Genomic DNA, 22,754 nt, shown 5'->3' on the forward strand with positions numbered 1-22,754 from the left:
TATTTGGCAGCAGATGAGGTTAAGCCCTAACTGCAGGATTTGGGTTTTGAATTCATTGACCAGGAGTTTGGGAACCGCTGACAATAAAAGAGACATTGAAGGGAATCTTTTGTTACTTTCTTGGTGATTTGCTTTTTAATGGACAAGGACATATTGGGTTCAGTTTTACCTGTGAGTTTGAGGTGAAATAGGGACATTCGAGTAGCAAGATATATTGTTGGTTTTTGTATTGCCTGAATTTGAGTTTCCAAAAATCTTACTTTAATACATCGTTTATTGGTCTTTTCTTAAATTACTACCTTTGTAAGGACCTTGTGTAAACATTGTTTTTATAATCTTCATGAAATCTTAATGCCATACGTAAACTATTTCTTTTTATATAATGTATGCACATTTGTGCTTTGTACATAAAATGAGTAAGATTTTTCACTCTCCTCAAGATAAAAGTAGCGTATTTTTGAGGTCTCCTGTATGCCAACCTTTCTGCTTGGAATGAAGCAGTAAACAGTCGTGGTGCTGGCCCTCCTGTAGCTGGGTGAGGATGGAGGGAATAAGAGATACGTCATTTTACTGTGCTTTGCAAATACTGCCTTTTTTTTTTGCAAGGTGAAGGTTTATAGCAAGTATTCATCGAGCAAGTCTGTAAGTGCCAGCCATTTTTCCAACAGCATGTGCTCACTTCGTGTCTCTTGTGTCACGTTTTGGTAATTCACAATATTTAAAACTTTTTTTTTTTTTTTTTTTTGAGATGGAATCTCACTGTGTCACCCAGGATGGAGTGCAATGGCGTGTTATCAGTCTCACTGTAACCTCTGCCATCTGGGCTCAAGTGATTCTCCTGCCTCAGCCTCCAGAGTAGCTGGGATTACAGGCATATACTACCACACCCAGTTAATTTTTGTATTTTTAGTGGAGACAGGGTTTCACCATATTGGCCAGGCTGGTCTCGAATGCCTGACCTCAAGTGATCCGCCTGCCTCGGCCTCCCAAAGTGCTGGGATTACAGGCATGAGCCACCGTGCCCAGCCCCAAACCTTTTCATTATTACATCTGTTACAGTGACTTGTGATCAGTGTTTTGGGTTACCACGAATAGCACTCATATAAGACGGTGAACTTAATTAGTAAAAGTTGGGTGTGTACTAACAGCTCCACTGACTGGCAGTTCCCAGTCTCTCTCCTCAGGCCTCTCTATTCCTTGAGACACAATATTGAAATTAGGCCACTCAGTGACCCTACAGTGTCCAGGCAAAAGGATCAGTCAGTTGAGTCTCTCTTACTTTAAGTCAAGTTAAGAAATGATTATCCTTAGTGAGAAAGGCATATCAAAAGTTGAGATAGGCCAAAAGCTAGGCCTCTTGTGCTGAATGACAGTTAGCCAAGTTGTAAATGAAATTAAAATGCTACTCCAATGAACACATGAATGATAAGCCAAACAGCCTTATTGCTGATAGGGAGAAAGTTTTAGTGGTCTGGATAGAAGATCAAACCATCCGTGACATTCCTTTAAGCGAAAGCCTAATCCGGAGCAAGGCCCTAACTCTCTTCAATTCTGTGAAGAGTGAGAAAGGTGAGGAAGTTGCAGAAGAAAAGTTTGAAACTGGCAGAGGTTGGTTCATGAGGTTTAAGGGGAGAAGCCACCTCTGTAATGTAAAAGTGTAAGGTGAGACAGTAAGTGTTGATGAAGAAGCTGCAGCAAGTTATGCAGAACATATAGCTAAAATAATTGATGAAGGTGGCCACACTAAACAACCGACTTTCAATGTAAATGAAACAGCTTTATATGGGGAAAAAAATACTATCGAGGACTCTCATAGCTAGAGAAAGGTCAATGCCTGGCTTCAAAGGACAGGCTGATTCTCTTGTTAGGTGCTAATGTGGCCGGTGACTTAAGTTGTAACCAGTGCTCATTTACCATTCTGAAAATCCTAGGGCCCTTAAGAATTATGCAAAAATCTACTGTGTGCTGATTAGTGAAACAGGAAAGCCTGTATAGTAGCATATCTGTTTACAGTATGTTTTACTGAATATTTTAAGCCCACTATTGAGATCTACAGCTCAGAAAAAAAGATTTCTTTCAAAATATTACTGCTCATTGAGAATGTGCTTAGTCACCAAAGAGGTCTCACAGAGATGAGTAAGATTAATGTTAACATCTATTCTGCAGCCCATGGATCAAGGAGTAATTTCAACTCTCAAATCTTACTTAAGTAATGCATTTTGAGGCTGAGCACGGTGGCTCATGCCTGTACTCGCAGCGCTTTGGGAGGCCAAAGCTGGTGGATCGCTTGAGCTCAGGAGTTAGAGACCAGCCTGGGCAGCATAGTGAGATCACCCCCTCCACTGCCAATCCCTTAAAAAAAAAGGGGGGGGGGCAGCAGGGGAAAAGAAAGAAATGCATTTTGTAAGGCTATAGCTACATAGATTGTGATTCCTCTGATGGGTCTCAACAATGTAAATTAAAAACCTCCTGAAAGGTTACACTATTCTAGATACCATTAAGAGTATTTGTCGCCAGGCGCGGTGGCTCACCCGTGTAATCCCAGCACTTTGGGAGGCGAAGTGGGCGGATCACAAGGTCAGGAGATCGAGACCATCCTGGCTAACATGGTGAAACCCCATCTCTACTAAAAACACAAAAAAATTAGCCAGGTTTGATGGCACGCACCTGTAATCCCAGCTACTCAGGAGGCTGAGGCAGGAGAATCACTTGAACCCAGGAGGCGGAGGTTGCAGCGAGCCGAAATCACGCCATTGCACTCCATCCAGCCTGGTTGACAGAATGAGACTCCGTCTCAAAAAAAAAAAAAAAAGAGTAGAACCTGAAGATGTGACTGAATTGCTGCAATTTTTTAATAAAACTTGAACAGATGGAGAGTTGCTTCCTGTGGACAGGCAAAGAAAGTGGTTTCTTGAGGTGGAATTTACTGCTGAAGGTGCAGTGAACATTGTTGAAATTATAACAAAGGATTTAGAATATTTTATAAACTTAGTTAATGAAACAGTGGCAGGGTTTGAAAGGATTGACTCCAATTTTGAAAAAAGTTCCACTGTGGGTAAAATGCTATCACACAGCATTGCACGCTACAGAGAAATCTTTCATGAAAGGAAGAGACAACTGATGCAGCAAACTTCATTTTAAGAAATTGTCGCAGTTGGCCCAGTGCGGTGGCTCACGCCTGTAATCCCAGCACTTTAGGAGGCCGAGGCAGGCGGATCACCTCAGGTTGGGACTTCCAGACCAGCCTGGCCAACATGGAGAAACCCCATCTCGACTAAAAATACAAAAAAATTAGCTGGGCATGGTGGGGCATGCCTGTAATCCCAGCTACTTGGGAAGCTGAGACAGGAGAATTGCTTGAACCAGGGAGGCAGAGGTTGCGGCGAGCCAAGATTGCGCCGTTGTACCCCAGCCTGGGCAACAAGAGTGAAACTCCATCTCAAAAAAAAAAAGAAAAAAAGAAATTGTCACAGCTGCCCCAAGCTTCATCAGCCACCGCCCTGATCCATCAGCAGCCATCATCAGGGCAAGACCCTTCACCAGCAAAATTATTACAACTTTGTGAAGACTCAAATGATCATTAGTATTTTTTATTTATTTTTTTAAGAGAATATCTCCCTGTTGCCCCAGTTGGAGTGCATTGGTGCGATCGTAACTCACTGCAGCCTCTGACTTCTGGGTTCAAGAGATCCTCTCACCTCAGCCTCCCAAGTAGCTGGGGCTACAGGTGCACACCACCGCACCTGGCTTTTTTTTTTTTTTTTTTTTTTTTTTTTTGAGGCAGAGTCTCACTCTGTCACCCAGGCTGGTGTGCAGTGGCGCAGTCTCAGCTCATTGCAAGCTCCGCCTCCCGGGTTCATGCCATTCTCCTGCCTCAGCCTCCCGAATAGCTGGGACGACAGGCATCCACCACCAGGCCCGGCTAATTTTTTGTATTTTTAGTAGAGATAGGTAGAGATAGGATTTCACCGTGTTAGCCAGGATGGTCTCGATCTCTTGACCTCATGATCCACCCGCCTCAGCCTCCCAAAGTGCTGGGATTACAGGTGTGAGCCACCTTGCCTGGCCCACACCTGGCTAATTTTTAACACAGCTTTGTAGACTGGGTCTTGCCCTGTTGTCCAGGCTGGTCTCAGACTCCTGATTCATGATTTAATGTCTATGGTTGAGCGATTCCCTACTTTCACTCTCTTACAGAACCACTCTATAAGATAGTTGTGGTAGTTAGCCCCATTTTACTCTTCCTGAGGCACAGGGAGATCAGGGTCACTTGCCCAAGGTCACACAATTAGTAAGCAGAGCTGGAAACTTCACCCCTGACTCCTACCTTTGTTCCTTTTGTTAGGCTTTGTTGTGTCATTTGCTTTTTTTGTGTGGTGGGAAGGCACGTGGCCAGTGTTTCTAGAAACTTCAAATAGTAAAAACAAAATAGTATCTTTATTTTTGCTTTCACCACAGAGGAGTCTGATAATTATCCTCAAGAAACTTTATTGATTCTCAGTGACTGTATTGTATTCCTCAAAGTTATTGTTCCTAAGTTTTCTCCTCTCAGCAGCTAAGGGAAGTTGTCCTAGGGCCTAGGCATTTCCCTGTCTGCCACACCTCACCTCTTACTTTAGCCAAACTACTGCTAAATTCTGCTCCTAAATATGGCAGAATTCTGTGTTACCTGCACTAAAATTTGCTTCCTTTCTAAGTACCTTGTTGATGTCTTCCAGTGTTGGTTCTGGCCTCCTACTCCTGCAAGTTGAAAAGTTGAAAATGCCTCAGATAGAAATGTTCTCTCCTATTCTCCCATCATGATCATCTGTGTTTTTTTGTTTTGTTTTGTTTTTTGTTTGTTTTTTGAGACGGAGTCTCGCTCTGTCACCCAGGCTGGAGTACAGTGGCACGATCTCAGCACTGCAACCTCTGCCTCCCAGGTTCAAGCAATTCTCCTGCCTCAGCCTCCCGAGTAGCTGGGATTACAGGCATGTGCCACCACGCCTGGCTAATTTTTTGTATCTTTAGTAGAGACAGGGTTTCACCATGTTGGCCAGCCTGTCTCGAACTCCTGACCTTGTGATCCACCCACCTCGGCCTCCCAAAGTGCTGGGATTACAGGTGTGAGCCACCACGTCCAGCCCTTTTCTTTTTTTTATTTTTATTTTTATTTTTTATTTTTATTTTTATTTAAGAGAAGGTTGTCTTCCTATGTTTCCCGGGCAGGAGTGCAGTGGCTATTTGCAGGTGCAATTATATAGCACAGTACAGCCTAAAACTTTTTTTTTTTTTTTTTTAAGACAGAATCTTGCTCTTTCTCAACTCACTTCAACCTCCACCTCCTGGGTTCAAGTGATTCGCCTGTCTCAGCCTCCCGAGTAACTGGGATTATAGGTGGGCAGCACCACGCCTAGCTCATTTTTGTATTTGTATTAGAAACAGGGTTTCACTGTGTTGGCCAGCCTGGTCTTGAACTCCTGACTTCAGGTGATCTGCCCACCTCAGCCTCCCAAAGTGCTGGGATTATAAGCATGAGCCACCGTGCCTGGCCTACAGCCTCAAACTTCTAAGCTAAATTAATCCTCTTGCCTCAGTCTCCCAAGTAAATGGGAATACAGGTGCTGATATGGTTTGGCTGTGTCCCCACCCAAATCTCACATTGAATTCCTACATGTTGTGGGAAGGACCCAGTGGGAGGCAATTGAATCTTGGGGGCAGGTCTTTCCTATGCTATTCTCATGATGGTGAATAAGTCTCAAGAGATCTGATGCTTTAGGCTGGGCGCGGTGGCTCATGCCTGTAATCCTAGCACTTTGGGAGGCCGAGGCGGGCAGATCACGAGGTTAGGAGTTCAAGACGAGTGTGGCCAACATAGTGAAACCCTGTCTCTCCTAAAAATACAAAAATTAGCTGGACATGGTGTTACATGCCTGTAGTTTCAGCTACTCGGGAGGCTGATGCAGGAGAATCGCTTGAACCCGGGAGGTGGAGGTTACAGTGAGCCGTGATTATGCCACTGCACTCCAGCTTGGACAACAGAGTAGACTTCATCTATAAAAAAAAAAGAGAGATCTGATGCTTTTATAAGGGGGAGTTTCCCTACACAAGCTCTCTTTACCTGCTGCCATCTATGTAAGGCATGACTTGCTCCTCCTTGCCTTCCGCCATGATTGTGAGGCCTCCCCGGCCATTTGGAACTGGCTTTTGTAAACCTCTTGCTTTTGTAAATTGCCCAGTCTCAGGTATGTCTTTATTAGCATCGTGAAAACAGACTAGTACAGTAAGTTGGTACCAGTAGAGTGCAGTGCTGCTGAAAAGATACCCGAAAATGTGGAAACAGCTTTGGAACTGGGTAGCAGGCAGGGATTGGAACAGTTTGGAGGGCTCAGAAGAAGACAGGAAAATGTGGGAAAGTTTGGAACTTGCTAGATACTTGTTGAATGGCTTTGACCAAAATGTTGATAAGGATATGGACAATGAAATCCAGGCTGAGGTGGTTCTCAGATGGAGATGAGGAACTTGTTGGGAACTGGAGCAAGGGTCACTCCTGTTACGTTTCAGCAGAGAGACTAGCGGCATTTTGCCCCTGCCCTAGAGATTTGTGGAACTTTGAACTTGAGAAAGATGATTTAGGGCATTTGGCAGAATAAATTTCTAAGCAGCAAAGCATTCAAGAGATGACTTGGGTACTGTTAAAGGCATTCAGTTTTATAAGGGAAGCAGAGCATAAAAGTTTGGAAAATTTGCAGCCTGACAATGTGCTAGAAAATAAAATTCTATTTTCTGAGGGGAAATTAAAGCCAGCTGCAGAGATTTGCATAAATAACAGGGAGCCAAACGTTAATCCCCAAGACAGTGGGGGAAAATGTCTCCAGGTCATGTCAGAGGTCTTCATGGCAGCCCCTCCCATCATAGGCCCAGATGCCCAGGAGGAAAATATGGTTTCCTGGGCTGGGCCCAGGGTTCCCCTGCTGTGTGCAGCCTAGGGACCTGGTGCCCTGCATTCCAGCCGCCCCAGCTGTGGCTGAAAGGGGCCAACATAGAGTAGAACTCAGGCCATGGTTTCAGAGGGTACAGGCCCCAAACCTTGGCAGCTTCCACATGGTGTTGAGCCTGCGAGTGCACAGAAGTCAAGAATCAGGGTTTGGAACCTCCACTAGGTTTCAGAGGATGCATGGAAACACCTGGATGTCCAGGCAGAAGTTTGCTGCAGGGGCAGGGCCCTCATGGAGAACCTCTGCGAGGGCAGTGCGGAAGGGAAATGTGGGGTTGGAGCCCACAAGCAGAGTCCCTACTGGAGCACCACCTGGTAGAGCTGTGGGAAGAGAGCCACTGTCCTCCAGACCCCAGAATGATAGATCCACTGACAGCTTGCCCTGTGCACCTGGAAAAGCTGCAGACACTCAACACCACCCGGTGAAAACAGCCGGGAGGGAGGCTGTACCCTGCAAAGCCACAGGGGTGGAGCTGCCTAAGGCCATGGAACCTCACCTCTTGGATCAGCCTGACCTGGATGTGAGACGTGGAGTCAAAGGAGATCATTTTGGAGCTTTGAGAGTTGGACTGCTCTGCTGGATTTCGGACTTGCATGGGGCCTGTAGCCCCTTTGTTTTGGCCAATTTCTCCCATTTGGAATGGCTGTATTTACCCAATGCCTGCACCCCCATTGTATCTAAGAAGTAACTAAATTGCTTTTGATTTACAGGCTCATAAGTGGAAGGGACTTGCCTTGTCTTGGATGAGACTTTGGACTTTTGAGTTAATGCTGAAATGAGTTAAGACTTTGGGACTGTGGGAAGGCATGATTGGTTTTAAAATGTGAGGACATAAGATTTGGGAGGGGCCAGGGGTGGAATGATATGGTTTGGCTGTGTCCTCCACCCAGATCTCATCTTGAATTTCCACATGTGGGAGGGACCCGGTGGGAGGTAATTGAATCATGGGGGCAGGTCTTTCCCATGTTGTTCTGGTGATGGTGTATAAGTCTCAGGAGATCTGATAGTTTTATAAGGGGGTGTTCCTGTGCACAAGCTCTCTTTGCCTGCCGCCATCCACGTAAGACGTGACTTGCTCCTCCTTGCTTTCCACCATGATTGTGAGGCTTCCCTGGCCATGTGGAACTGTTAAGTTCATTAAACCTCTTTCTTTTGTAAATTGACCAGTCTCAAGTATGTCTTTATCAGCAGCGTGAAAACGGACTAATACAGGTGCACACCGCTGCACTGGCCCCAGTCCTGCTTTTAAGGCTTCCTTTGTTTCCTGCTTGTGACTGTTTTTACTTGCAATGTAAAGGCTTCATTTCCCCCATCTCTGAAATTATTTTTTTCTTTTTCAAAAACACTCTGCCATCTTTTCAAGGTATCTGCCATCTCTTTCAAGCATGTGATGAGCTTGATAACTTTTGCTGGGGGTAGGTGTTCAGAATGACAAGGGTCTTGCCCAGGCTGGAGTGCAATCCCACAGTCATAACTCACTTTAGCCTCAACCTCCCTGGGCACAAGCGATCCTCCCATCTTAGCCTCCTGAGTAACTGGGACTACAGGCGCGTGCCACCACACCCTAATTTTTTTTTTTTTTTTGGTATTAATATTTTGTAGAGAAGGAGTTTCACCATGTTGCCCAGGCTGGTCCAGAACTCCTGGGATTACAGGCATGAGCCACCATGCCTGGCCCTAGAGCTTGATAATTTCATTCATTCATTCTTTTTTTTTTTTTTTTTTTTTTTTTTTGAGACGGAGTCTCAGTCTGTCACCCAGGCTGGAGTGCAATGGCGCAATCTTGGCTCACTGCAACTTCTGCCTCCCGAGTTCAAGGGTTTCTCCAGCCTCAGCCTCCTGAGTAGTGGGGATTACAGATGCCCGCCACCATGCCTAGCTAATTTTTGTATTTTTGGTAGAGATGGGGTTTCACCATGTTGGCCAGGTTGGTCTCAAACTCCCAACCTCAGGTAATCTGCCCACCTCGGCCTCCCAGAGTGCTGGGATTACAGGTGTGAGCCTGGACCTTGATAATTTCAGTGAGGAAAAAAAAAATCTCATTTACATGTTTGTGCCAAGTGCTGTGCTAATGGGTGGGGACACCGTGATAAGTATTTGATAAGTTATGTTTCTTGACTTAAGGGAGTATAGAAGAAATGGTTAAGTCAGGACTAGGAGGAGTGAGAAATGGAAGCAACCTTTGAGGTAGGCCTTGAAGAATGAGCAGAAATTCCCTAAAGCAGGGTGGGAGTGGTGGGACCAACCTGGCCAACTTCGGACCTTCTTTGAGGTCCAAAGTCAGGTACTTTGAACTGACTTCGAGGGTACCTGGAGTAAAGTACAGTTCTGCTTGAAGTGTTTGTTTGGAAACATGAGTTTGTTCCAATGAGGTTGCTGTATTAGAGAACCACTTGAGAGTTTGCTGCACACAGTGTCATCTGTGAGAAATATTAGGTGAACGCAAAAAGTTGAGGCCAGCTGACCAAGCCATGTAATATACACACCTTCAACATAGGTCAGTCACCTCAGTTGACTTGTTGTATGTGAGCCACATTTGTGTACATCTGATGTTACAGCATTCACTCTCTTTGCCTCCACTTCTCAATAACTCACAAGCTGTAAACCGTCTGAGGCCCACTTCCACAGAGCAAGCTTCAGGCCTTTTTCAAGGTAAAGTATCACGTTACTTGTATTTCTTAACCATTTAACACGTGTAGAACTTTACTACCATTTTCACTAGATTGTTTTGTGTATGTGTGTCACTGACAAAATTTTTTAGTGTTGTGCCCCTAATTCCATTTTTCCTCACAAATGGTTTTTGCATAGCAAGATGCTTTTTTATTTTTTTTAAGGAACACATATGTCCATAACTGCAAATGAACCCAGAAAAGTGAGGACGAGTTGGGAGGGGAGGGTGGCTATGTGATGTAAAGACTTTGGCCTATGTTCTGTAGGCAATGCTTGTGATTATTTGGGGGCACTTGCAATATTCTTGGATATTTTGGAGCCTAGTGATTCTTTGCATTACCTTGTGGCGCTTTTAACTTCCTTGGACCTCCTCCTCCTGCTCTCTTCTGCCTTTCTGTCTCCTTCAGAGCATTCTTGTTGTGCGTGCCTGCTTTTATCTTCCCTGGGAGCCAGTGATTTTTTTGACTTGCATGTGGGTTTTTGTTTTTTTTTAAGACAGAGTCTCACTCTGTCGCCAAGGCAGGAGTACAGTGGCATGGTCATGGCTCACTGGAGCTTCAACCTCCCGTTCTCAAGCGAGCCTCCCACCTCAGCCTCCCAAGTAGCTGGGACTACAGTCGTACACCACTATGCCCGGCTAAGTTTTTGTATTTTTTTTGTGGAGACGAGGTTTCCCCATGTTGCCCAGGCTGGGACACTGACTTGTTAGTTTACTGTCTAGGTAAAGTGTTGAAAGAGAGTTGAAGAGGGTCTAGATTAGGGCTTCTGGATGCTGGGTTTCTCCACCAAGATGCAAGCCCCTAGAGAGTTGGGTTTGGCTAGCCCTTTGGTGACAGCTTGTATTGTCCCTTAGCCCACAGATGCATCTGACTAAGAGTAGAAGAACATGTCTCTCTTTAGGAGCCCGGAGCCAGAGACAGTGCTGTTTGAGATTAGGCCCCCTCTGCTGTGCCCTTCGAGAATTCCCATCGTGGGGCACCGCTCAGTTGCTCCCATCTGGTATGGGTCAAATAATCAGATTTGTGAGTGTCTCACAACTATCCCTATACCCCAAGCAACCCTGGGTTCTGGATACAGTAGAGGCAGCTAAGCTGCTAGCTGGTCTCCAGCAGGCTCTGTGCTCAGTGGCCATCAACACCAGGTAGCTTGGCAAGCCTGCCTCCTGTGCTGACTGTGGGCCCTGGGGAAGTGTTGAGGATGTTGACGCCCTCTAGCATCTGAGGTACATCTGCCCATCGGCCTCTGGAGGAGTGGATCCTTAGGTTTCCTTCATCATCTTACCCTTTCTCCTGGCCCCCAGAAATTACCTTGTTTTTGTATGAGGCCCCAAAGCCTTAGGCCATCTTGGCTGAAAGATGTGAAAGCCCTTTGCTCCTCTCAGGCCCCTGGGGATTTTGGTTGTAGCCTGATTGCTGGTGGCAGCTTAATCGGGGCCATAAGATAATTTTATGGAAGACCTGGTTACTTAGCATCTGAACAAGCCTCATTGCCTCTCTGAGCATAGTCTGCTGCTTTCTGCTTTGATCAAATTCATTCCTCTTGTCCCTGCAAACCTTCAGGGGAGGCCAATGTTCAAGGCCCCTGAGCCTTAGGAATAAATAACTCTGGGTGAGAACTGCCTGTCGTTGACTCTGTGCCGGCTTTCTTCAACCTCCTCTGAGTCCTCCTCTAAGTCTAAGCCGTTGTGATTAGCTACATCCTGCCAAGTCTCTTCTGGAAATGAATAAAGCCCCTGCTGAGAGCTGGAAACATTGGTTCCAATTCCTCCTGGGGTGAAGGTTTGTTTTGCCTTTATTTAATAGCACTCATACCTGTAAGAAGAGACATGCTCTCCAGCCCTTCTGATGTAATACCTATTTATTACTTGATTTGTTGATCATCTTTCCAGCTAGGATATATGCTCCATGGGTGGTTTTTTGTTGCTGTTTTCCCATTCCATTCCTAGCCCCTGGAGCAGTGCCTTACCCAGACTAGGCACCTGTGAATAGTTAGCGTATTAGTTGATAGAGCTGCTTTCTGGGTGCTAGGAACCATACTGCGTGTTTCATTCAGCGGTCACTGGTTCCACAGAGATGAGGTGTTCTACTCAATTAAAGATGTGGACACTGAGGCACAGAGAGCAAGTATTTGTCCAAGGCTGTAGGGCTTATTGGCCAGCCACATCATTGCTGACTGCTTAACCACGTAACCTCATTTGTATAATGAGCAAGAGGCTCATAATTTCTCTTGAGTATTAAGGCGTGGTTATTGATATGACTGAGGGTATCAAAGTTCCGTTTAAGAGGTGTTTGTGACCAGGTGCGGTGGCTCACGCCTATAATCCCAGCACTTTGGGAAGCCAAGGTGGGCAGATCACTTGAGGTCAGGAGTTGGAGACCAGCCTGGCCAACATGGCAAAACCCCATCTCTACTAAAAATACAAAAATTAGCCAGGCATGGTGGTGGGTTCCTGTAATCCCAGCTAGTTGGGAGGCTGAGGCATGAGAATTGCTTGAACCTGGGAGGTGGAGGCTGCAGTCAGCCAAGATCACACCACTGCACTCCAGCCTGGGTGACAGAACAAGACTCTGTCTCAAAAAAAAAAAAATTTGTTTTTATTTATTTTTATTTATTTATTTATTTATTTTGAGACTGAGTTTCACTTCTCACCCAGGCTGGAGTGCAATGGTGCGATCTCGGCTCACCTCCACCTCTTGGGTTCAAGCAATTCTCCTGCCTCAGCCCCCCGAGTAGCTGGGATTACAGGCGCCTACCACCACACCCAGCTAATTGTTGTATTTTTAGTAGGGGGTGGGTTTTGCCATATTGGTCAGGCTGGTCTCGAACTCCTGACCTCAGGTGATCCCCGTGCCTCGGCCTCGCAAAGTGCTGGGATTACAGGCGTGAGCCACCATGCCAAATCCAGGTCTCTTATTTTCAGTGGATAATTGTATCAGACTCTGCCTCCCAGGTGGGATTTGAGGGTTCTGTGTACCTGGTGTAGGGCTGGGCTAAACAGAAGAGCTTCTCATTAGAGCATCTCCCTGTGGACTGGCTGCAGAGTTACGATTTCATTCTGGTTCTGGTGTGCTCCCCACTGCCCCTTTTCTGCTGACTCTTTGCTCATAGGAATATAGTGGTATGCGATAGGGTCATAGAATTTGGTTCCAGTCTAACACTCTTCCTGTTTCCTGCCCGCCTGTCTGTCTCTATCCATTAGCAGACTCCTTTATATATGATAGAGACACATGCACATATGCATACACAGACAGTCCCTGACTTACAGTGTTTTATTTAGGGTTTGTCAACTTATGATTTATTGGGAGTTAGCCCCATTGTAAGTCAAGGAGCATCTGCACATCGTATACATATATACCGTAAATACACATAATTATATGTCACACTCCTGCTAGAGTGGGGGGGGTCAATATCTGAAGTGCTTATAATAGCTTTATTGGGAGGGGACCTCTAAGAATAACAGAATAATTACGTAGACCTTAAATAATAAATCTATAAGAACGAAGAAAGCCCCGAAGCCCTCTCAGCTTCCATCCCGTCAGTCACTTCTCTGTCCTATACTCTGCCACTACCCCTGAGCCTCATGGCTTTCTTCTCACCTGGGCTACCCTGAATCTCCTCCTTGGTCTATGGTCTGACTTGTTCAGTCTCCCATCTGTTCTCACCGGACACAGGTGACATGGTCTCTAAATGCAGATCTCAACATGTCATCTCTATCCCAAAACCCTCGATGGCCCTGTCCTGAGGGTGTAGTCGGTGAGGCTTGTTACGAACCCTTGGCACCTTTGTTGTCCTCAGTTCTCTCCCCACCTCCACACAGTGCTTGTGTGGGACATCCCTCTTCCCTTCCACCCACCCCACCCACATACATTGTTTCTTGACTAACTCCTCCTGTCACTTTAGGCCCCATTCAGTGCCACTTCCTCTAGACAGCCCAGCTTGATCCTCAGTGCGGTTAGGCTGGGACTGTGACTCCTTTGCTGCTGCTTCCACTTGCTTAGGTCACCAGTGTCCCACTTCCGTGTCTGAGCTCACTGGCCGCCTTTTAGTTCCCCAGCCTGTGCATTGCAGCTGTTGACTGCTTCTTCCTCCTTGAAGAAGGAGGTTGTGTCTAAGTGACGGCTCCAGGTTCTCCTAGCTTTGTTTCTTTTAAATTCTCTTTTACAGATTCTATCTACTTGCCTCCCCAAGTTTTCACACATTCTGAAATCTCTGCGTCCATCCCAGTTCTCACTCTTGAGTTTCCAGCTACCTTGGGCCCTTTCTCCCTGGGTATCTCACACCCCGCTTTTCTAAAACTACACTCAGCACCTGTTTCTGTTCTCCCTTCCCTTGTTGGGTTTTATGGCATCATTCTTGCAGAGTAAGAAGCTAGATACCTTGGCATGAGTTGTTTCTCCTTTCACCTTGGAAGCTTTAGGAATACTTAGCATCTGGCTCTCCTGACCATCTCCAGTTAGGAATGACCACTTCTCTACCCCAGCTCCTCTTTTTTTTAGTGGCAGGGGCGCCATCAACACCCCACTCTTACCCTCATTTATTCCTTCAATAAATATGAGCATCTGCTTTGTGTAAGGTCTTAGCTAGGTACAAAGTAAATAGAGCCCTGTCCTCGTAGCACTTAGGTAAGTGAGAGCATACTGGACAAGAGACTGGAGGATGGTGGGGCCTTTCCTGAAGTGGAGTATATGTTGGCTGAAGGAGGAGGCAAGGGTTCCTTTTGGAACACACTAAATTTGAGAAATCTGAAAAATCACCGTCAGTGTTCCCACTAGTTTCTAGAATTGATGTATTTGATTCTGGCACTAACATACCTATTTGAGGGTGTGGGTTTTGGTGTCAGACTGCCCTGGTTTAAGTCTAGGCTCTGTTTACTAGGTGTGGACGACTTTGGGCAAGTTACTTAACTTTAATCCTTAGGTGCTTCATGTGTAAAATGGGGACCATAACAGTGCTTATTTCCTTCCTGGGTGATGTGAGGAGCACATGTGGTGATATTAATATTTAGGAAGCCCAGTGCCTTGTGCAGATGCATAGAAGGCACCTCTCAGCTGTTGTTAGTTTTCTTATTCCATTGGACTCTCACCTGCGTGATCCAGAACCCTTTGTAGTTGGTGAGGGCTACTTTCCCGTGACCCCTAAGGTCTCCATTCACTCTGCATTTCTACATCCCTACCACGCTGGGGATGCTCTGCCGGTAATGCTCCTGTCTCACCTCACTGCCTTAGTGAAATCCAGCCTCTTGGTGGATTATCCCTAAGGCCAGCCTTCCAAATTCCTTCGAACTCTGACTCCTGACCCTTACTAAACCCAAAAGAGAGAGAAAAACAACCAGATTTGGGATGAATTGCTATATGGGCCAGGGCATGGAGAATGAGGAAGCTCCGGAAAGCTTCCCAGGGAAGTAGTAATGGTCTAGCTGGGCCTGTAGGGATGCAGGAGGCTGGTTTCAGAGTGGTGAGGGGTGTGCAGGCCAGGACAGCCACAAGGCACATCTTCAGCAGCCATATTTGGAAGCCTCAATATCAATGAAATGGGAGGAGAGAGGCTTAGGAACAGCCTGGGTGTGGACATCAGGTGTTTCCCTTTGCTCTGCAGGCTGATTTCTCCGTCTTCCTTTGTCAGTAGCTTCTCTTTTCTAAATTCTAAGACACACTATTGATGTGGTGGGGAAAACAAGCCCCTGTATCATAGATGTGCACCCAAATGTAAGATATTTCTTGAGATCAGAAGCATTCGTCGATATTAGAACCCAGGACATGTGGTGGATCTGGGACTGTCGTGTGGTGTGAATGATCTTGTGAGTCCTAAGGTGATGTCGAGGCACCTCCCACCTCTGTTCAAACCAACTAGACAGTCTTTGTCCTAGCCAGAGCCTCTTCCCTGAATGTCTGTTTAAAGTTGAACGCTTACCAGGTGAGGTGTTGCTTTGAGAAGCATTTGTGCTTCTGGGCTGGAGTGCAATGGTGCAGTCGTGGCTCACTGCCATCTTCACCTCCTGGGCTCAAGTGATCCTCCTGTCTCAGCCCCTGGAGTAGCTGGGACTACAAGTGTGCACCACCACATCTGGCTATTTTTTTAATGTGTTTCTATTTTTATTTTTGAGACAGAGTCTCTCTCTCTGTCACCCAGGCTGGAGTGCAGTGGTACCATCTTGGCTCATTGCAAACTCCACCTCCCAGGTTCAAGTGATTCTTGTGCCTTAGCCTCCTACGTAGCTGGGATTACAGGCACGCACCACCACACCTGGCTAATTTTTATATTTTTAGTAGAGACGGGGTTTTGCCATGTTGGCCAAGCTGGTCTTGAACTCCTGATCTCAAGTGATCTGCCCTCCTCAGCCTCCCAGAGTGCTGGGATTACAGGCATGAGCCACTGCCCAGCCTCATTATTTTAATTTTTTTATAGAGACAGGATCTCGCCATGTTAACCAAGCTGGTTTCCAATTCCTGGGCTCAGGAATCTCTTGAGATCCTCCCTCTTCAACCTCCCAGTGCTGGGGTTACAGGGCATGAGCCACTGTGCCTGGCCCATTTGTGCATTCTGTTGAGAGCACCCGTAGTCCCATAGTATGGGCCAGCCTAAGGAGATGCAGGTCACCCTTTATTAGAGTGACACAGTGAAGGGGATTTCCCCTCTAAACCATTGAGGTCAAGCTAGAGAATGAGGCGCTCAGGGAGTGAGATACAGTATGCCATTTTCTCAGAACCAGACCACCAAGTGCTGAAGAAAATGCTTAGCTCAGCTGGGACGGGCGGTCCCTTTGGGTGTCTCCTGAAAAATCTACTCTGGCCTCCCTTTCTCCTCCTGTACTTCTTGCACACTTAGTTCCTAACTTAGTTATAGCTGCCTGCCAGCACCCTCCTCACCCTTCTCCCCGCACTAGATTCTGCACAGAGGCTGTGTTTACTCATTGCTGTATTCCCAGGGCAGGGGCTGTACTGTGAATGAGGGGGGGAGGTATGCAGCCTTTCTTAAAGCTGGGTGGGATGCCAGACGCGGTGGTTCATGCCTGTAATCCCAGCACTCTGGGAAGCCGAGGCAGGTGGATCACCTGAGGTCAGAAGTTCGAGACCAGCCTGGCCAAACTGGTGAAACCCCATCTCTACTAAAAGTAGAAAAATTAGCTGGGTGTGGTGGCACATGCCTGTAGTCCCAGCTGCCTGGGAGGTGGAAGTTGCAGTGAGCTCACTGCACTCCAACCTGAGCAACAGAGCGAGAATCTGTCTCAAAAAAAAAAACCGGGTGGGATGTTATATCACACAGCATTTTAGGGCTTGAGCAGAAGGTTGGAGCTGGGCACTGGGAAGGTTTATTTGGAGAGACTGCCAGCCTGGTGCTGTGGGGCTGAGTGTGGTGATCGGTATGTGTCAGCCCACAGACACAGAGCCTTTACAGTGTGCCTGCACTGTTCCAAACACTCTCTTGTAATAACTTCTGGAATCCTCACACACCATTGAGGTATGTGCAGTTCTGTTCTATAGATAAGGAAATGGGGCACAGAGAAGTTCAATGCCATGCCCCAAGGTCACAGGTTGGGGTTTGCAGGTGCCTAGATTTTATTTTCTTTTTCTTTCTTTTTTTTTTTTTTGAGACAGAGTTTTGCTCTCGTTGTCCAGGGTGGAGTGTAATGGCATGATCTCGGCTCTTCCACCTCCCAGGTTCAAGAGATTCTCCTGCCTCAGCCTCCCAAGTACCTGGAATTACAGGCATCCACCACCACTCTCGGCTAATTTTTTGTATTTTCTAGTAGAGACGGGGTTTCACCATGTTGGCCAGGCTAGTCTCGAACTCCTGACCTCAGGTAATCCACCCGCCTCGGCCTCCCAGAGTGCTGGGATTACAGGTGTGAGCCACCACACCCAGCCGATGCCTGGATTCCAATCTCAGTTGCCTGGCTCAAGAGATGTGCCCTAATTGCAATGCCAGCCTGGCTTCACACACCATGTTTAGGAGTTAGGCCTTGATAAGGAGCCAGGGAAAGTTGCTGCGGCAAATGTTTTGGAAAGATGGCCTGGCAGTAGGGTAGATGGGCACCCAGGGACAGGAGACCCAGCATGAGCAGGCATGGTAATGGTGCACAGGAGGATGACATGGCGGCAGCACTGGGGATGCACAGAACGGTGGATGTGGGAGTGTTCCTGTCGTTTCCGCCACCTGGATCCCTCTCACCTGTGTCTGTTTTGCAACTCCATCTCATTATGCTACTTCAGTACATTCCATGGTGTGGTCTCTGGAACAGCAGCACCTGGGAACTTGTTAGACATGTAAATTGGAGGGCCTAGCAGCCTGTGCTTAACAAGCCCTCTGTGGGGGAGCCTGATACAGGCTCATGCTTGAGAAGCACTCGCCTAATCTAAGCCACTAGCACCCAGCAGTGGGTGACCACAAGGATTTTGTCCTTGCTTTGGCTCTGTCTTAATCCTCAGCCTTGCCCTGTGCTCAGGGCTTGTGGCTCCATTAACCATGCATTGCTGACACTGAGTTTACCATGGTCAGCCTCACTTCTCAGTGAAATCCAAGGGCCTCGCAGCCTCTGCATCTGGTGATTTCTCTACCTTTCCTCAAAGCTTTTTCTTGGCTGCCAGTCCACAGCCCCCGATTCACCATTCACCTGGTCCCAGCAACAGAAGTCTCAGCTGGACACACAACATGCTTTAGAGTGAGTGACTCTTGTCTGCTCAACTCCGGACGGTGACAGTGAAATTGTGGGAAGAGTCTGAGGCTCTGAGCTCTGGCCTCAGAAGCTCTGTCCCTTCCCTTCCGGTTACTGAGGAGTTGGTGTGGTCATGTGTGGCAGTCCTGACTCGCACTTCCTCCCAGCAGTTAGCACAGTACCTTGCCAAGATGGCAGGAGCCAGAAAGAAGGGTAGGAGGTGGCATAATAATTATAATTGCAGGCTTTGGGATCAGGAAGTCCTACATGCGACAAGAATGCTTACTTCCGAAGATGAATATAGGATTAAGGATGTCATTGCGTGAAATATTCAGCAAATAACCTAGGGACAGAAAGGACCAGTACATTATTGAGCTGAGCTTTGTTTCAGTGATGTAAGTGGCAGTATTTATCAAATCAATATCTTTGTTTTTCAGGACTTGAAAATACTGGAAATCTGTCTGGATCCAAATTCTTTTGCAAGCCAGATGAGTAACCAGAGGGCATGAAAGGTTGAGAACATTTGACTTCCCTGCAAACCTTGGTATAGATCACTTCCTTTTCTGTAGGAAAGGAAAGGCACCAAAGAGCACAATGAGTACAGTAAGTTTTATCATCTCTTGAATTTTTAATTTTTTAGGGCTAATTAACTACCTTATTCCTTGTAGCACATTAATGAAAGTGAGTTCCATAATGTCACCCCACTTCTTGAAGTAACCCCACTTCTTGAAGGAGTATGTGTAGGAGCTTTCTGGTGGTTACATCAGCTTACTTATTGACATTGAGCTAAATTCCAGTCATAAAGGGCAGTGCCCTGAAGACAAAAGGCTGAGAAGGAATAGCTTAGGGTTTGGTAATCTCAGACCTTCACAGCAGTTGTCAGTGTCATAGAAATACTAAAACTTTTTGCTTTTTAAAATTATTTGTAGACTAGGCATGGTGGCTCACGCCTGTAATCTCAACACTTGGAGGCATTAAGGTAAAAAGATTACTTGAGCGTAGGACCAGCCAGGGCAACATAGGCCCCATCTCTACAAACAAACAAAATTTAGCCAGGCGTGGTGGGGCACACCTGTAGTCCCAGCTACTTGGGAGGCTGAGGCAAGAAGATTCCTTGAGCCCAAGAGTTCATGGCAAGCTATGATCACACCACTGCATTTCGGCTAGATGACAGAGTGAGACTCTGTAAAAGTATTTGCAACCCAGTTTTCCGTTTTCCCTTCTGTTTTGTTTCCCTGTGATATTCTTGGTTCATTCAGTGTGAGCATGGTAGTAATAATCCATAGTGAAAAGTTTCTTATATTCACTGGCCAGAGTTTATTTGTCATTATAATTACTGTTTAGCGCTTTTGTTTGTTTGTTTTTGAAACAGGGTCTCGCTCTGTCACCCAGCCTGGAGTGCAGTGGCCCGACCTCGGCTCACTGCAACCTCCACCTTCTGGGTTCAAGTGATTCTTGTGCCTCAGCCTCCCATATAGCTGGGATTACAGGCGTGCACCTTGCCGCCCAGCTAATTTTTGTATTTTTAATAGAAACCAGTTTTTGCCATGTTGGCCAGGCTATTTTAGTTTGTTTTTTGAGATGGAGTCTCTGTCGCCCAGGTTGGAGTACAGTGGCACCATCTCGGCTCACTGCAACCTCTGCCTCCCAGGTTCAGGCGACTCTCCTGCCTCAGCCTCCCGAGTAGCTTTGATTACAGGCACCTACCACCACACCCAGCTAATTTTATATTTTTAGTAGAGACGTGATTTCACCACATTGGCCAGGCTGGTCTCAAACTCCTGACCTCAAGTGATCTTGGCCTCCCAAAGTGCTAGGATGACAGGCATGAGCCGCCACACCCAGCCGTTTTTATTTGTTTTTAAGAGACAGGGTCTCACTCAAGTCTCCCAGTCTGGAGTGCAGTGGTGTGATCATAGCTCACTGCAGTCTCCCAACTCCTGGAGTCAAGCAATCCTTTCACCTCAGCGTCCTGAGTAGCTGGGATCATAGGCATGCACCACCACACCTGGCCAATTTTTAAGAAAAAATTGGCCAGGTGAGGTGGCTTACGCCTGTAATCCCAGCACTTTGGGAGGCCGAGGTGGGCGGATCACGAGGTCAGGAGATCAAGACCATCCTGGCTAACACGGTGAAACCCTGTCTCTACTAAAAATACAAAAAATTAGCCAGGCGTAGTTGGCAGGTGCCTGTAGTCCTGGCTACTCAGGAGGCTGAGGCAGGAGAATGGCGTAAACCTGGAAGGCGGAGCTTGCAGTGAGCTGAGATCGTGCCACTGCACTCCAGCCTGGGGGACAGAGCAAGACTCCGTCTCAAAAAAAAAAAAAAAAAAGAAAAGAAAAATCATTTTTGTAGGCATGGAGTCTTACTTTATTACCCAGGCTGATCTTCAACTCCTGGCTTCAAGCAGTCCTCCCACCTAGGCTCCCAGAGTGAGCGACTATACCCAGACTGTTTAGAGCTTTTATCACATCTGTGAGGCAGCTCTGGTTTGGTGTAATTCAGGTGTCTCCTGGAACCCCTTGAGCTCTAGAAGAGATTACCTGAAGGTCCCCCTGTCCCAGTTTATTCCCTACTGACAGAGTTCTCACAACAAAGTTGTTCAAATGATCTAAACTCAAAACATCTGTTGTCTGAGATCCTGAATTCCTTGTGAGACAGACCAGATGTGAAATAGCCTGCTGATTTCTTCCAGTGCTCCAGAAGTACTGTGAATGGTATGGGAAGACGGATGATGGGGACAGGTGAGGCGAACAAACAGCTGTCAGAGGGAACAGTGATGGAAATGCTGGTCACACCCTCTGAGCCTTTTGGGTCCTCACCCTCTTCTGTTACTTCCTGGCCGCCATTGTGCTCCTGGGCCCACTTTTGATGGTGACACACAAAAAAGCCCGCTTTGACCTCCCACTTTGGTGCTTCACCTGCAGGTTACCATGTAGCTCCCCTATGGGGAAATAGGTGCTCTAAGCCTTACCCCATCTCTGCTTAGGCCAGATCAGAACAGGCAAAACAATGTAGCCTTTTGTGCGTGTGTGTGAAGAAATTGGTTAAAATTCCTGAAAGTTATGGTGTGGTTATAGCTTATGTGGTTGTGATTGGATGGTCAGTTTTCACCAAAAGCTATGGACCTCTGAGGGCCCTGCTAGTAAAAAGGAAGAGAGTTATGACCAGAGCTATGGGAGGGCGAGAAGGGAGAGCTCTGCAGATATTCCTGGATTGATTGAGCCTGTCTTGAGTGGTGCAGGGAAGCTACTTGGGAGGAGGAGGCTCAGAGACAGCAGAGTGGGAGGGTGAAGGATGTCCTCAGGAAGGAGGTGACATTTGAGTGGGTTCTGGAAAGCTGTGTAAGAATTGGCCAAGTGAAGAAAGGGAGGGACAGGCACTCCAGGCAGGGAAGAAGCTCTGGTTAAAGGCATGGAGGGGTCGATACAGCAGGCAGGAAAGAGGATTCCTGAGGTTAGGGAGGGGTGGGGACATTCCTGTAGTTATCCTTGAGGGGGGATTTGGGGTCCAGGACCCATGGCTGCTTTCTTGGCTCCCTCAGTGGGGCCCAGAAACCACACAGGTAGCTGTGGGACATGGAGGTCTGCTTAGCAGTGTCTAGTAAGAAAGACTTGGTCTGCTACAGGCTGGGCATGGTGGATCACAAGGTCAGGAGTTCGAGACCAGCCTGGCCAACGTGGTGAAACCCCATTTCCACTAAAAATACAAAAAAAATAGCTAAGCACGGTGGCGGGTGCCTGTAATCCCAGCTACTCAGGAGGCTGAGGCAGGAGAATCACTTGAACCCGGGAGGCAGAAGTTGCAGTGAGCCGAGATCGTTCCACTGCACTCCTGCCTGGGCGACAGCGAGACTCCGTCTCAAAAAAAAGACTTGGCTACAAGGGAAGGAGGCTATACGAAGACAAAGGACATTGTCAAAGAGAATGGGGTAAATATTTTCATTTATTTATTATTATTATTTTGAGACAGAGTCTTGCTCTGTCGCCCAGACTGGAGTGCAGTGGGCGCAATATTGACTCACTGCAACCTCTGCTGCCCGGGTTCAAGCGATTCTCCTGCCTCAGCCTCCCGAGTAGCTGGGACTACAGGTGCATGCCACCATGCCCAGCTACTTTTTGTGTTATTAGTAGAGACGGGGTTTCAGCATCTTGGCCAATCTGGTCTTGAACTCCTGACCTCGTGATCCACGAGAATGGGGTAAATATTAAAGAGTCCTAAGTGTTTGAAATGCTTGTTTTCCGGTGCTGTAAAGAAATAGCATTTGAACATAAATTTAATTTTTTTTAGTAAGGCCATTTTTATACTTTCTGCAGAGAGGGTACACTCACCAGTAGTTTTGCCATGAGAATACATTGAATAAGGGAGACAGGGTTATTTATAACTTGATGTGTTTACCCTGCTGCTGTGTCCAGTTTTTATTGGCTGGAACGGGACCTCACATTCTGTATTTG

At 46.9% G+C, this 22,754-nt stretch overlaps 1 protein-coding gene across 1 annotated transcript in view; it reads left to right on the plus strand.

The window, feature by feature from the left end:
* RNF4 (ring finger protein 4) overlaps positions 1–22,754 on the plus strand; it is a 43,809-nt gene that overhangs the window by 1,149 nt on the left and 19,906 nt on the right. Inside the window, exon 2 of the mRNA XM_002814519.4 lies at positions 18,738–18,903. Coding sequence (XP_002814565.1) covers positions 18,895–18,903 — 9 coding nt within the window. The 5' untranslated portion in view covers positions 18,738–18,894. The remainder of the gene's footprint in view (positions 1–18,737; positions 18,904–22,754) is intronic.

Source organism: Pongo abelii, chromosome 3 (genome assembly GCF_028885655.2).
Source record: "Pongo abelii isolate AG06213 chromosome 3, NHGRI_mPonAbe1-v2.0_pri, whole genome shotgun sequence".
Classification (NCBI taxonomy): domain Eukaryota; kingdom Metazoa; phylum Chordata; class Mammalia; order Primates; family Hominidae; genus Pongo; species Pongo abelii.